At 46.9% G+C, this 13814-nt stretch overlaps 8 protein-coding genes across 8 annotated transcripts; 5 read left to right on the top strand and 3 right to left on the bottom strand.

The window, feature by feature from the left end:
- Nucleotides 1-675: 675 nt before the first annotated feature.
- Nucleotides 676-2173, top strand: GGS22DRAFT_153390 (Aldo/keto reductase). Its single transcript, XM_047959844.1, has 3 exons — nucleotides 676-926; nucleotides 978-1038; nucleotides 1125-2173. The coding sequence occupies exons 1-3, from the start codon at nucleotides 885-887 to the stop codon at nucleotides 2012-2014; spliced, it is 993 nt and encodes a 330-aa protein (XP_047823028.1). The 5' UTR covers nucleotides 676-884; the 3' UTR covers nucleotides 2015-2173.
- A 170-nt stretch (nucleotides 2174-2343) lies between these two features.
- GGS22DRAFT_68527 (GINS complex protein-domain-containing protein) lies at nucleotides 2344-3378 on the top strand. The gene is made up of 2 exons (XM_047967789.1): nucleotides 2344-2521; nucleotides 2616-3378. Exons 1-2 carry the CDS (start codon nucleotides 2408-2410, stop codon nucleotides 3267-3269), a joined length of 768 nt encoding a protein of 255 aa, XP_047823027.1. The 5' UTR covers nucleotides 2344-2407; the 3' UTR covers nucleotides 3270-3378.
- GGS22DRAFT_68523 (uncharacterized protein) lies at nucleotides 3378-4247 on the bottom strand. Its single transcript, XM_047967788.1, has one exon. The coding sequence runs from the start codon at nucleotides 4093-4095 to the stop codon at nucleotides 3487-3489; it is 609 nt and encodes a 202-aa protein (XP_047823026.1). The 5' UTR covers nucleotides 4096-4247; the 3' UTR covers nucleotides 3378-3486.
- A 433-nt stretch (nucleotides 4248-4680) lies between these two features.
- Nucleotides 4681-5591, bottom strand: GGS22DRAFT_68521 (uncharacterized protein). The gene is made up of 2 exons (XM_047967787.1): nucleotides 4934-5591; nucleotides 4681-4813 (listed from the first exon to the last, which is right to left on the bottom strand). Exons 1-2 carry the CDS (start codon nucleotides 5444-5446, stop codon nucleotides 4778-4780), a joined length of 549 nt encoding a protein of 182 aa, XP_047823025.1. The 5' UTR covers nucleotides 5447-5591; the 3' UTR covers nucleotides 4681-4777.
- Nucleotides 5592-7301: 1710 nt separating this feature from the next.
- On the top strand, nucleotides 7302-8859 carry GGS22DRAFT_153386 (DHH phosphoesterase; the record flags this gene model as incomplete). The annotated part of the gene is made up of 2 exons (XM_047959843.1): nucleotides 7302-7633; nucleotides 7689-8859. 2 exons carry the CDS (start codon nucleotides 7305-7307, stop codon nucleotides 8845-8847), a joined length of 1488 nt encoding a protein of 495 aa, XP_047823024.1. The 3' UTR covers nucleotides 8848-8859.
- A 27-nt stretch (nucleotides 8860-8886) lies between these two features.
- On the bottom strand, nucleotides 8887-10455 carry GGS22DRAFT_68500 (NAD(P)-binding protein). The gene is made up of 2 exons (XM_047967784.1): nucleotides 9987-10455; nucleotides 8887-9712 (listed from the first exon to the last, which is right to left on the bottom strand). The coding sequence occupies exons 1-2, from the start codon at nucleotides 10078-10080 to the stop codon at nucleotides 9324-9326; spliced, it is 483 nt and encodes a 160-aa protein (XP_047823023.1). The 5' UTR covers nucleotides 10081-10455; the 3' UTR covers nucleotides 8887-9323.
- Nucleotides 10326-11702, top strand: GGS22DRAFT_68514 (S-adenosyl-L-methionine-dependent methyltransferase). The gene is made up of 2 exons (XM_047967785.1): nucleotides 10326-10583; nucleotides 10633-11702. Exons 1-2 carry the CDS (start codon nucleotides 10570-10572, stop codon nucleotides 11516-11518), a joined length of 900 nt encoding a protein of 299 aa, XP_047823022.1. The 5' UTR covers nucleotides 10326-10569; the 3' UTR covers nucleotides 11519-11702.
- A 571-nt stretch (nucleotides 11703-12273) lies between these two features.
- On the top strand, nucleotides 12274-13786 carry GGS22DRAFT_153378 (myosin regulatory light chain cdc4). The gene is made up of 3 exons (XM_047959842.1): nucleotides 12274-12748; nucleotides 12887-13120; nucleotides 13191-13786. The coding sequence occupies exons 1-3, from the start codon at nucleotides 12571-12573 to the stop codon at nucleotides 13217-13219; spliced, it is 441 nt and encodes a 146-aa protein (XP_047823021.1). The 5' UTR covers nucleotides 12274-12570; the 3' UTR covers nucleotides 13220-13786.
- Nucleotides 13787-13814: the final 28 nt, after the last annotated feature.

Raw genomic sequence — 13814 nt, 5'->3', positions numbered from 1 at the left:
ACCTTAGACCAACCTCTATTACTCTCTGACTCATATGTAAGCCTTCAGTACGTAGTAGGTAATTATCAGCGTCAATTTGTGCGGCTGTGTATATAGCTTACCTACTAGGTACCTACCTGGTATGTTCCCACCTAAAATCATAGGAACATCATGTGAATATTTTACGCATTATAAACTCTTCCGAACAGATCTGTTCATATATATATAATGTTCTTCGGACGGATTATACCTGCTGTCACTTAGGTGCTTAGGTATAAATTCTTAACAAGGGGTTAGAGTTAGGACACTGGCCAATAATATTAAGGGAGATGGCCGAATTTGGTGATGTATTACCTAACGAATATAAGATTAATAACTAACAGCAAAACTATCGAAATCAGTAGCCTTTCCATTATAGTATTACTCTTCTTTTATTGGCACGCTTATACACTTATCTATATCTGTGTAAGGGCTTGCGACGATGCAGGGGCTAGATGCGCGTTCAATTGCAACGGAAGCTTCACGGAGACCCACGAAGCCGACCTGCACGCAACGGTGACTGTCCCTAAATAGTAAACTGGAAGAGTTTAGGGCGCCTTCGGCCCCACTGAGGCTTTGGGACTAGGTAGGTATCTACACTATAGAATGAACTAGCTCTGTGATGCAATAGAGTCTTCTCAAGGTTGTCACCCCTCGACCCCTCATCACGAACTTAATTATGAAACCGTTCCGGGGAAGGCTTTAAAGTGGATTCGACTTTGTTATCGTCCTTTCCGGAATAAATATCTGCAAAATCCCAAGCTTCGTTTCCCTCTTAAGTTCTGTTCTTCTGTCCAATCTTCTTCACAGTTATACCCAAGTTTATTGCTCGAAGTTCTCCAGGTTCTACAAGTTCAGTAGCGAAAATGGCAACCAAGACACCTACAGTGAAGCTGTCTTCCGGCTATGTATGTGACACCTCGATTTGATATCTATATGGCTCAAGTTAACAGTAATAGGAAATGCCCATTGTCGGATTCGGTATTTGGAAGGTACCGAATGATGTTTGCGCTGATCAGGGTATGTGCCTGTATTTCCATTTTCCAATTTGGACCTGATATCTTCTCGATTGGTGGCGGAAGGCTAACTTGTTGTTCGATACCTAGTTTACAATGCCATCAAACTCGGTTATAGACATATCGACGGCGCCTGGGATTATACAAACAGTGTCGAGGCAGGTCAAGGCGTAAGACGTGCCATCGAAGAGGGTATCGTCAAGCGAGAAGACATGTTTATCACGTCAAAGTTATGGAACAACTACCACGCTCGTGAGCACGCACTGGAGATGGCGAGGCTAGAGAATGAGGCGTGGGGCTTAGGATACTTGGACCTATTCTTGATCCATTTCCCCATCGCGCTCGAATATATCCCCTTCGACAAAATGCGCTTCCCATGCTTCTGGGTCGACAAGGAACAGACAAAAGTCACCCCCTTGGCGAAGGTACCTGTCTCGGAGACTTGGGGCGCCCTAGAGGAATTAGTGCAGACTAAAGAGAACCCGAACGGGTTCGTCAGGAGCATCGGAATCTCGAACTTCCACACCCAATTGATATACGACCTCCTGTCGTATGCGAAGATCCACCCCAGCGTATTACAAATCGAACACCACCCATACTTAACCCAACCAAACTTGATCGAAATGGCCCAAGAGAACAACATCGCTGTTACGGGCTACTCGACATTCGGACCACAGAGCTTCATCGAGATGGGTAATGCTGTAGCAAAAGAAATCAAGCCACTCTTTGAAACGGATGTGGTCAAGAGCATTGCGGCGAAGCACGGCAAGACGCCTAGCCAGGTTCTGCTCCGATGGTGTACTCAGCGCAACATCATCGTCATTCCCAAGTCAAACAACGTTGACCGTTTGAAGCAGAATCTGGAGAGTTCCTTGTTTGACCTTACTGAGGACGATATCAAACAGATCTCAGGCTTGAACATTAACCTGCGCTTCAACAACCCCGACACTCTCGGAACTCCGATACGTATTTTCACCTAGATGCAACATAAGGTCAGAGATGAAATCCATACATACATACATACCTACCTAGTGTTTCGTAGATACCTCGTAGTCTTATAGAGATAGACTATTCGTTTAGAACAATCTAAAGGATATGAATAAATCACCTATTCTTATTAAGAATTTAATATTACTAATGTGCACATGATTGGTGTTCGAAATTAAATTTAACAATCCGTGACAGACGATTTTAACTTTTATTTACAGGGCAGGGTATCCACAATTTTGCACCGCCACAAGGATCAATTAACTTTCAAAGTGCGGTGCAACCGTAGGCGCGTCATCTTTTTTGTCGCGTCTTTTCTAAGGTTGCTTTGTACCATCTTTGTCTCCAAGCACAATTCCGCTAATTCTTCAATTGTGCACCGAAATATGGCTCTTCCATTACCGTCTGGCCTTGTGCCGACAGAAGTAGCTTTCCTCTGCGAGATGGAACTTGTCACCATAGTTCCTCGGCAAAGACTCGACTCGATTCCGCTCCTCAGCGTAAGAAAACCGACCCCACTACCCCGCCATAATACGAAGTCGCTTGATCTCGTCTCGACTCGAGCTCGAGGGCTAACACGTCGACAATATTTAGGGAAATACCCCAGTTCTGCGACCACCTCACCGCGCTGAGCTTCCGCTATGGCTTGCGATATTACTGAAGAAGCAACGGCGCGCCAACATTATCCCCCCGCCTTGGTTACATCCCGATTCTCTGAAGGATATTCTACACCACGAGACGAACGAAGACCCCGAGGCCTTCTCCCCGCCTCCACCGCCGTTGATGAGGTCTGATGGGAGGGGAGGCGTAAAACCTTACGGTCAATCGTCGTCTGAGATTAAACCTGGGGATATGGTACTGTCGCCGCCATTTCTCCCGTCGTGTACGCAGGAGGCGCCTTCGGGCTACTTGCCTTATCACTGGCTCGAGTTGTCGGAAACCTTACTGGCGCATGCCGCGGACGATATACCGAATTCACCCGAAGTACGGACGTTGCTGCGAGATCTCCAGGAAGTACGCGCCGCAAAAATGAGAGGCAGTACAGTACACCTAGAAGGTGGCGGTGGTGTCCTCAATTTGCGAGGAGTCGGAGCTATGGAATTGGCGGAGAGTCGTGGGTTCGTGTTGGGCGTTGTTGAAGGTGTGAGGAAGCTGGGCGCAAGTGCTGAGGCGGGCAGAAGAGAAGAGGAGGAAGATGATCGCGCGAACGGTAGAGGCGATGAAAGTGATGAGGAGATGGCTTTTTAAAAATGGACAGATCCACGATTACGAGACACGATATGGCATTAAATGCGACATGAAAATTACGGACATTGGCATATCATCGAACTGGCGTTCTATCACATCGGCAGGCATAGCGTTGCATTTGAGTCATTTGGAATCTATTTTTTCATCTAAACCTCTTTATTTCGTCCCTGATAATGAAGGCCTTCTAAGGTCCTTTTGGATTGCTAAAACGAATTCTTTAAGGCACCGGATTCCTTAGTGGAACGACTTCACCATCAGTTCTGTGTAACCATCGTCGAGGGGCTGTTATTGGGGTATTTTCGAAATGCAGGCGCATACAGTCCTGTTCCTCCCAATCCAACGGTGGTGGCTGCGGTGGTTGTGTATTGAAAGCAAACCACCCGAAGATCATCAAATATATACACGAAATCCACAGCATTACCAGAACTATAAGTGCCAACGTGTTTAACACTACGGCCGGAGGTATGAGCCTGTCTACCCCTCTCTTAAAAGCTATTTGGAAGGGGAGAACTACATATATTGCAATGAGATGCAAGGCGATGTCCCGGATGGCGCGCCGTATTGTGATTAGGTATCGGATTTGCCTGATCAGGTCGATTGTCCCCGATCCGACTGCTGCGACGAACGCCGTGATGGTTCGGATGAGCCTTACCCACGGCATGATACATTCTTCATGCCATATGCTAAACGCCTCCGAAATGTACTCTATGAGGAACCCTAGGGACATTGCTAATGTGGAGACTATCGCGTCGTATGTACGATTGATGCTCCCGATGACGCCTGTGATGGGTAATATGTAGTATGTTGTTGGTTTGTGCGGATTCATGCTAGGTTATGTGGGATTGTGCTATCGAGACGCGGGATTTGAGGTGCTGGGGGTTTAGGGGGCGGTGGCCGTTTATTTACGGTTGGTTATATATACTAGGTACCTACCTATCTAACATATATATAAATCCAAGCTGATGCCTTGTTCCTGACGAGCCTCCATGTCTTGGACTCGGGGGAAGTCATTTAAAGTCAAGTGAAGCTACAAGTTCTTCGTCCTTCGTTTCTCAGGGCGAAGGGCGTAGTTATTCAACTGTCGGCATTGTTCTTCAACTTGTGTATCACATTGTTTACCCTTCATGGTCTTGACTAACGATTGTCTTTTTTATGTGTTTCACAATAGTATTGTTATGGTCGTTTTCTCGGACCTTTATTGTTGTGACTCGAAGTTTCTTTGCCTATGGGGTGATTCACTCTTTTTCTTTGTCGAAGTATCGTACCTCCTATTGATACATGTTTTCGATACACTTGAAAACGCAACGCTCAATACACTTGTTACTTCGTATGATATAGATAGCTTGTCAAAGGAGTGTGAGTAAGGGGTACTTACCCCTTACTGGTGTTCACGGTTACCAACATATTATCAGGTACGTTCGTCGTCGATATAGAAATAATTCATGTTGGAATCTTGCTATCTACCTACAGATACATTACATAACCCAACAGATCTAGACAAGTCTAGCCTACGCATTCGCGTGTGCGTCATTGTAGTAATGAATCTATAACTCTATCAGCACATGTAACCTACCTCTAATCACTTACAGTACTCCCCCATCCCAACTACTCAGATAGCCTCCCCATCGAGAAAACAAAAGGGGTAAAGAAAAAGGCACTCATACAGTCTGATCCGCACACCCGCTAGGCGTCTGATACCCATACGCGCCGGTATTAATAAACAGCGCCTGATTCGCACACACAAGCCACGCAGCCAGGTTCTGGCGCTTGACCTCCGGGACACTCCACGTCAGAGCGTCGCCCTGGAACTCAAACGTGCCGAAGTCGTTCTCCGTCTCGTTGAACGCGGTCGCCAGCGTGCGCGGCGGGTTCGCGGTGTCGGTCGGCCTCTCCACGTGCAGGTAGAGCGGCGCGGACCCGGAGCCGGTGTTCGCGACTAGTTGGCCGTTTTTCACGTTGTACTGCCCGGCGGTGGTGTAGGTCTCGAGAACGGCGGTGCCGACGGCGTTGGTGGGTTTGGTTTGGAGGTACTTGTGGTAGTTGGGAGAGGCGACGGCCCGGATCCAGTACCAGCCTGCTTGTAGCGTTGTGCCGGGGCCGGAGGATTGGCGGGGGGTGATGGGGTTGGAGGAGCCGAGGGTTGCTAGGAGTGTGACGATGAGGGCTTGGGAAAGCATTTTGATGAGGTTATCTGGAGATGTTAGAGGTGTAGCTTTCTGATCGATGTGGGCGTGAGCGGTGGCCTGGAGATATTAGTTCAGTTACATTGCCAGCACACTGGGTGTGGATGGCCTCTATTTTAAACAGTTTATGTATTTCTCTAGATTTGCCATGGAGAAACAATGTCTCCCGGTGGGTTAATCTATATATAACCGCCCTACTATCCTATAGGATAGGGAAAGGTTGGGAAGTTAACTTACTTGAAGGTGTGATAATAGGCGATTTAGCCTAAGCTGCGTCTCGGAGCTTACGACTAGGAGAATTCCATAATAGACGATCTAGAACAATGATTAAGGATATCGAAATAATATTATGCCAGTAAGTAAATTTTAGTGACATTATCAGTTTCGGTTCATTACACGCCTAACGAGGAACTTCCTGGCCATGGTTGTCCAATGCACCTCCTATTGAGTCTGCAAAAATTCCTTTCTTGGTATCGCGAGATACTTGTTGGCCTGTTCAATCTTCACAATAGGTAGTCTTCCATACCTTCAGAAGGCCCATCAACGGGCTCGTTTGTCCTTTACTTGCCCAGTTTCGATGATTATAATCGGCTTAGGTGGTGGGTCCATATGCAGCTTGCACTTTGATAGCAAATATTAGCAATTCGGTTCGCTCACGTTACAAGGCAAATAGGTTGAAAAATTAGAAATCTCGATTGAACTTACTTTGATGTCAAAGGTATGCATAGCTGGAGATGTACAAGTTTTTTTGTAGCTACAACATCGGTCGATATAATCTGGACCCCAAACGAACTTTCGACAGACAGTGCAGTGATGGTACTTGATGATACACATTATTGCGTTAGAAAAAGCACCTAATACGTACCTAATTATCATAAACAATTCGCATAGAGCTGGTGATGTATTAGTGTATGTTTGACGAATTATTTTTTCTTTGGGACGATAGGATCAACTATGGGCACGACTTAGTTCATGCTTGAAGATATATAACTACCTATGCTTGAATCTCCGGATTCATTGGTATGAAATGCGTCAAGGTGAGTCCGGTGGCGAAAGCTTGCGTATATCTGGTTCATGAATCTAAATCTAACTAGTCACCATGATTGAAGGTCATATGAATATGGAACCACGTTGGTAAAATAGCAATGAATACACAGGAAAGTTGCTGGATGAGGACGTGGAGCGGCGTTGAATGAGACAATGAAATACGTGGGAAAATGACATCCGACGCAACAGAAGCAACATCAAACATTCATGGCCTGTTCGAATCAAGCTTATTACAGCTCTATGAGAGTTTGACATCGAGAAGTGTGATATCAAAGGAGCAGCCATGACTCTGGGTGAACCGAAGACCAATAGAAGGATCGTGGAACACCCTTTTGAGTAATGCGCATGTAGACCGTAGAATAGCTTGGCTCTGTCTTCACTGAAATTGGCTGGGATAATAACCCCTTTTTCTAAGCACCAAGATAATTGGGCGACGAGGTGATATGCTTCTAAGCATTATCCTTCGTTCCGTCGGGATTGATCTACAATTTCCGTAGGAATAGTTTGTAGCGAGGTTTATTTGAGTTTAGGAAATTGATGAAACTGTCAACTCTAGAGTTGAAAATCTAGTGGTCGAATAACTGGGCGTTTAGTGGTGTATCGAATCCCCTGTATGATATGATTGCCCCGCTAATATAAACGCTATTCCATTCGTTCATTAGCCCTAAATACCTTAACCTCAGGGTCCGGAATACACTATGGTTTACGTCATTAGCGACGTTGATTTTTTGAAGTCTCACTAAAATCAAACCGCGAAACTTTCTAACCAGCTTTATTAGTCAATTGCATTGCATCAACGATTTAGATGGATTGCCTGCATCACTGTTCAGTGAACTTGATAAAAGCGCATCCGGTTCTCAATTGTTATGTTCTTAGAGGAAGACCGAATGTTGTCAAACAGATAACCAGTCGGTTTATCACCCATGATACTCGAATAGGACGATTTCCAATATATAAAATTGAGATGAAACGTGCCGCATCACCAATATCTACAGCCACTTTGAGAGTTAAAAGGCCTCGGGTAAAGGCGCCAGAATATCATCTAACCCCATCGATACGGGATGAATCTGGGGAAATCATATGGCCGGCTCCTAACAATCAGATCGAATGCGCTCGCGATTTCATTCTAGAGTGGCACGTACCGTATTATGCTTCGGATTCTCCCTTCAAACTAACTGTTTATTTCTAGCGTTTCCGCAAAGAAGAAGACATTAATCGTACCTGATAAGGACGCTGATGGATTGTCATCAGGTGCTATCTTACAGAAGACTTTGATCCTCCTTGGATTAGAGCCTAATTTGATATCGGCACACTTGCTTCAGAAGGGAACTAATCTTCACGATGAGAGCGAGCGTGCTGCCATGGCTGTCTATAAGCCTGATTATATCTTCATTCTTGATCAGGGATCACGCCAGTCGCCTCCAGTCATCGATACTCCTCATAAGGCTTTGATAATCGACCACCACTGGGCACTAGAAGATGACTTCCCGAAAGGCTCGCATCGTGTTACGGCATGCCACTCCCCACCAGTAGCTACTAGTTCACTCCTCACCTATCACATATGCAATGAGTTGCATCCGGAGGTCCAGAGAAGTTGCGATTGGCTATGCGTACTTGGTACTCATGGAGATTTAGGGAATAGTTTGAAGTGGGAGCCACCATTTCCAGACATGCAGGCCACCTTTAAGACCTACACTAAGAGCGCTATAAACGAGGCCGTGTCACTTATCAACGCCCCTCGTCGAACCGCCACTTACGACGTTCCCGCAGCTTGGGCTGCCCTAACCGCCACGGACTCCCCCAAAGACCTGCGTCAGAATAGCACTCTTCTAGCGGCTCGAGCTGAAGTGAATGCTGAGGTGGAGCGATGCGCCCGCGCAGCCCCTAAATTTTCAGGCGATGGAAAAATTGCTGTAATCCGCGTCAACTCCGCAGCGCAAGTTCACCCAGTGATAGCGACGCGTTGGGCGGGGCACCTGGAGTCACCGAAACTTCATGTTGTCTTAGTAGCCAACGAAGGATACCTTCCCGGAATGGTGAATTTCTCGTGCCGTATTCCTCGGAGCGCGCGTGAGAGAGATCCACCGGTAAATATTATCGAGATCTTGCAAGACATCGTGGCGAGGGCGCCGGACCCGACTCTGCGGGAGAGACTCGGCGAGTCGTATGCAAGAGGACACAAAGAAGCTAGCGGAGGTATTGTCCCAAAAGCAGAGTTTGAGGAGATTTTAGAGATCTTGGAAATTGGGAAAAAGCCCGCAAACAGTAGTAGTCCGAAAAAGGCCAAGGGGGCGCGTTTGAAGCAGTCGAATACTTTGACGAATTATTTTAGCAAACAAACAGCGTAATTGCTATATAGTACATCATATTGCGCCATATGTTGAAACTGAAGAAACAAGTAATATTTGGTTCATAAATGCTGGATAATAACATAATCATACACATAAGCTAGGTAGGTAGTCGGTTCTTAAAATGAATAAGAAAATCTCTTATAACGAGAACAATGCATTCGAAATCTATCGTGTAAGGCGGAAAGAAGAGAAGTAAGTCGAACATCGCTTATACCGCCGTCGCGTCCGTCCGCCCGCTCATGCGTCCGCGTATGCCGTCACATCAGGCGACACACTTCTCCCACAAGCTCTCCCAAGCCACGCCTCTTCCTAAGGGTTTAAGCCTATGTTCATTGATTCATTCATTTGATATTTTTGATTTGTGTATTTTTGTTCGGGAAAACTGACAACCCGCTCGCTTTCACCCGAGCAGCAGAAATGATATTTTTTTTCTTTTGGAGGGGTTCAGGGTTGATGAGAGGCGGGTGGCTCACTCACAGTTTTCCCGCCGCCCGCAGGCCCCTCTCCCCGTCCACGAGCACGCACCACCCGCCGTGCCCGCTGCCGCCGTCGCCCGCTACCACCGCGCCGCGGTAGCCGGACTCCTCTCCTTCGTCAGCGGTGCCGCGCGCGAACGCGATCACGGACTCGTCCCACGTCCCCGGCTGTAGCCACACGGCTGGGATGCCGAGCTTCTTCGCTTCCTTTAGCACGTTTAGAGTCACTGGTGCCGGCGTGATGACTGAGAGCGAGGTGTGCTCTGGGTCTGGCAGCTCGGAGAGCGATTTGATGGTCGGGTGCACGCCGAAGGGCGTTTCGATCGACGGGCTCGCTGGGTTGATGGGGGTTACGGGCAGGGAGTGCGCGTGGTACCAGGCGAAGACTTGGGGGTGGGGGTGTTAGTTAGCGGGCTCTACAGGTGTGTTTTTATATAACTAGCTACTAGGTAGGTAGTTGATATGTATGAACGCTGAAAGGATGGGATGAGGTGAAGTGAGGTGAGGTGAGAATGATGTTGTATTCAATGTGCATGAACCGTCCGCTTGGGTTGCGCGACTGTTGGTCCCGCTTGCAGCCGAGATCAGGGGACCGCGGAGGAATTGGGTGATAGGTGACGGGTGAAGAGAGGGGCAAAATAGGGGACCTAGGAACCTTACCCTTATGACCGAATTTGGCGGGGTTCGTGCTGGCCCCGACCACGGCGAATTGGGGGGAGTTGAAGAAGGCCTTCACGGTAGATTCGGTAGACATCTTGAGCGAATTATTATAGGTTGATAGGTGAATTAGGACAAGAATAAGAAAACAGTGGCCTGATATGGTATGTTTGGTAGAAGATTTTGATCAAGTAGGAGATGCGTTTGGTCGCTGCTGTTAAATGAGAGTGAATTACTCGAGCTAGCTGAGTAATCTTTGTTTGGTTGAGAACCGTTGAGAGACGGATGGTGAAAAAAGGTTCAAATTCCAAGACACACATATGTATAGGTAGGATACTATATCTCGGAATAATCTTGACCGATGTCACACTAGATAAAATTACCTAGATGAAATATAAAATACGTCCCATGATTCGTAGAGAGAGGATCGCGGCTGAGTAAAGTTAATCGCATCTTGCTTTTACCCCTGGCTGCTCTAGTTTGCTGCCGTAGTCTATATCTAGAAACTACATAGCACCAACAAAATCTACCTTCTGCTATCAGGATCTAGATATCAACCTATTCCCGTTAGTTGGGTTCACACAATATGACGACATTTGCGTCAGTTGTTACCTTCCCTTTCAGAGACATCTCGCTAACAGAAATACAGCCGGTCAACCTTTTCAGCCAAGGCCTACGCGGCTTTTCGACCGGCTTACCCACCATCAGTCTTCCGTACCGTTCTGAATTACCATCAGTTACCCGCACCTGGGGGCACCTTGCTGGATCTCGGATGTGGACATGGGATCATCACACGTTATCTTAGACCGCATTTCAAATCAGCGCTCGCCATCGACCCGTCGGTAGGGATGATAGCGCAAGCCCAGCAAACAACCGCCGATCCCGAGATCGTGTTTCGACAAGGTAGTGCGGAGGACCTGAGTTTCTTGTCCGATGGATCTGTGGATATGGCCGTTGCGGGTCAAGCTGCGCATTGGTTCGACTACGGCAAAGTCTGGCCCAATCTCGCGCGGGTAGTCCGTCCCGGAGGCACCGTGGCTTTCTGGGGATACAAGGATAACGTGCTGCTCGGCACCGAACATGTCACGGAGATTATGGAGGAGTTTATTTACGGCTTTGACGAGGTAGCACCGGGGTGGACGGGAATGGGTCCATGTTGGGAACAGCCTGGACGGAACATCCTAAGGGACCTTCTACGCAGTGTGCGGCCTCCGGAGTCAGACTGGGCGGACGTGAAGAGGCTAGAACACGAGCCTGGAAAAGAGGACACGGAGGAGACCTGCTGGCTAAGAAAGAATATGAAGTTGGGCGAGGTCGATAGTTATCTGAGAACGTTCAGTTGTTTCATTGCTTGGAAAGATGAACATCCCGATGTTAAGAGTCGAACAGAGGGTGGAGATGGTGATATAATCGATGTTATGTGGGATCGCATTATCGATACTGTTCCTGAATGGAAGGCAATGGGTGGTCGATGGCGGGAAGCTGAGGTCATAAGTGATTGGGGCACTTATATCCTGATGGCTAGACGGCGGTGAAACCATCAATGTTCAAAGTTGCCTTTTTACCGGATGTTAAAGATCAATAGAAATACCTAGCTTTCTCATGTACCTAAGTATTCATCTGGAATTGACTTTGAACTTTGGAAGTTGCATCCATCTGTACCTAGTATTATATACGTAAATAGTAACCTTAATAATTCATGTTATTGGTTTAGATGGGATGCAGGAAAGAAATAAGGTAAATGCTATGGTAAGGTTCGCCTGGTAAGAATTTTAAACTTTGGTACCTAAGATTCTAAGGTTAGAGATCTGGAGATTTATCGACGGCGTGTGAATCTGTATTGGCTGATGTTCTAGCGGTGTGTGACGAGAAAGCGAGAAACTGCCCCGCATGCCCTCAATTGACCAAATAAAACAAGTGCACGATTGCGGTTACGGTTGCCCCGTCAATACCAAAGCCTAATCGATCCACAGTAGGCGCATGGACTATGTACGCTAGCTAGGGGCAAATCAATTTCACCGTTTCACTTTCAATATCAACTTTCTTATTGCTTTAGCCAACGTTGTCTCTCTCTCACTCCTCCAGAAAATATCATCACAAACCTCTTCACTGCTTACTTGACACCTTTCATCCGATCTACTTTCGATTTTTCGCAGTCAAACAATTCAAGATGGTAAGTTATTCTCGTCTCCCTATTTCTTTTGTTTCAGTTGGAAGTAAACAGAGGAGGAATACTTTGTCCGGTGCCCCTCGCAACCCCCTAAATCCTAGTTTAGCGTGGGTGTTACGCGATCGGGAACAGCCAGTCAGCAATCCTTTCGCACTGAGTGATTGTAACAGTGGCTGTTATTTGCACTGGCAACGGACAACGACGGCGCCCCTTAGGGGGTTTTGTCGGCAAACTCTTTGTCAGCTTTCCCGGATCGTCCCAGTCCTTCGGAAAACAAAGCGAAAACAAATAAAATCAACAAGGAGAGCAAAACGACAACCCACAAACCGCGCATTCGATCGTTCCATTTTTCTTATCAATTGTTCCCTCTTTACATACGTTCGCTCTAAAAGAATAGAATTGCGATAACCCGTCAAAATGGCCACTAATGATACCCCTCAGGCTTCGACCAACTACAAGGAGGCTTTCTCGTTATTCGACAAGCGAGGCAACGGCCGCGTTTCCCTCGATAGCCTCGGCGATCTCTTGCGTGCTTGCGGCCAGAACCCTACATTGGCCGAGATCAGAGATTTAGAGCGAAATGTCGGCGGTGACTGTGAGTAGCCCTATTATTTACCCAATGGATTTCAATCTCGATATTCATTCACCTGCACTGCCTGTGACTTTTCCCGCAAAAAGAAGTTGTAAATACTCTATGGAATCAAGATGATTTTCTGATGCGTACGCATTCTAGTTGATTTTGAGACCTTCTCGAAAATCCTGAACCGACCAGGTGGTTTCCGCGACCCCGGAGAGCCTGACGAGTACTGCCGTGGTTTCCAAGTCTTCGATAAGGACATGACGGGATTTATTGGTGTCGGTCAACTGAAGTACATTCTGACGAATCTGGGCGAGAAGATGACAGATGAAGAGGTGGACGAACTCCTGAAGGCAGTTGACACCAGTTCAGGCCAAGTCAACTACACTGGTAAGTGCATACTCTACAAGGCCTAGTTCTATCTAGACAAAGAGCGATAGCAGTGGCTAATGGCATATAGATCTTGTCCGAACCATCTTGGCCAATTAAACGATTCGCTCTAGCACATCGATGGAAGCCAGAGTTTAGAGGCGTAAGAATAGCTACGTACTCCCGCAATACTTGTTTGGGGAGAGCATCAACGCATCACATTGCATGACACCACGACTGGGAGTGATTGGGCGTTTGTTAATGGACGGGATTACATGGAATTGGTATGGGCCTATTTGGTCTCTTATGACTTGGAACTATGGAATTGTAACCATAGGTCATTGGCCATAGGTATGGAATATACATGAATAAACTTCCAATGGGTGTTGAGGCCTCTTTGCCTTATGATGGATCCTTATTCCGACATTTCTGTGCACTAGAATTTCTTCGATAGGTACCTAGGTACCTTATACCAAGTGTTTACACGTACCTACCACCTGAGAGTGCGAGTGGATCTTTGTTGAACGCAGCACTCGGTACAACGTAGGACTTTAGATGGAGTACCTTCACATTGCTAATGCTTGTAAAAAGTACTTCCAAGTTTTGGAACTTCGGGTACCTTCTTCTGTACAATTCCCCGCAGTCTAGAATAGGTTAGAGACACCTGTAGGGTGCCTAGCTCCGTCACGATCAACATTCATGAAGCTCCATTCAA

Source organism: Annulohypoxylon maeteangense (genome assembly GCF_022496945.1).
Source record: "Annulohypoxylon maeteangense strain CBS 123835 unplaced genomic scaffold GGS22scaffold_2, whole genome shotgun sequence".
Taxonomy (NCBI): domain Eukaryota; kingdom Fungi; phylum Ascomycota; class Sordariomycetes; order Xylariales; family Hypoxylaceae; genus Annulohypoxylon; species Annulohypoxylon maeteangense.
The sequence above is the reverse complement of the archived record's forward strand: the minus strand, read 5'-3'. Positions and strand labels throughout refer to the sequence as shown.

Coding starts and splice junctions, on each gene's coding strand:
- GGS22DRAFT_153390 (XM_047959844.1), top strand. CDS start 885: ATGGCAACCAAGACACCTACAGTGAAGCTGTCTTCCGGCTAT. Junction 927..977: donor TGAAGCTGTCTTCCGGCTAT/GTATGTGACACC, acceptor TAACAGTAATAG/GAAATGCCCATTGTCGGATT. Junction 1,039..1,124: donor TGATGTTTGCGCTGATCAGG/GTATGTGCCTGT, acceptor TTCGATACCTAG/TTTACAATGCCATCAAACTC.
- GGS22DRAFT_68527 (XM_047967789.1), top strand. CDS start 2,408: ATGGCTCTTCCATTACCGTCTGGCCTTGTGCCGACAGAAGTAGCTTTC. Junction 2,522..2,615: donor ACTCGATTCCGCTCCTCAGC/GTAAGAAAACCG, acceptor GACAATATTTAG/GGAAATACCCCAGTTCTGCG.
- GGS22DRAFT_68523 (XM_047967788.1), bottom strand. CDS start 4,095: ATGAATCCGCACAAACCAACAACATACTACATATTACCCATCACAGGC.
- GGS22DRAFT_68521 (XM_047967787.1), bottom strand. CDS start 5,446: ATGCTTTCCCAAGCCCTCATCGTCACACTCCTAGCAACCCTCGGCTCC. Junction 4,814..4,933: donor GCGGGTGTGCGGATCAGACT/GTATGAGTGCCT, acceptor ATAGAGTTATAG/ATTCATTACTACAATGACGC.
- GGS22DRAFT_68500 (XM_047967784.1), bottom strand. CDS start 10,080: ATGTCTACCGAATCTACCGTGAAGGCCTTCTTCAACTCCCCCCAATTC. Junction 9,713..9,986: donor CGCCAAATTCGGTCATAAGG/GTAAGGTTCCTA, acceptor CCCACCCCCAAG/TCTTCGCCTGGTACCACGCG.
- GGS22DRAFT_153378 (XM_047959842.1), top strand. CDS start 12,571: ATGGCCACTAATGATACCCCTCAGGCTTCGACCAACTACAAGGAGGCT. Junction 12,749..12,886: donor GCGAAATGTCGGCGGTGACT/GTGAGTAGCCCT, acceptor TACGCATTCTAG/TTGATTTTGAGACCTTCTCG. Junction 13,121..13,190: donor AGGCCAAGTCAACTACACTG/GTAAGTGCATAC, acceptor AATGGCATATAG/ATCTTGTCCGAACCATCTTG.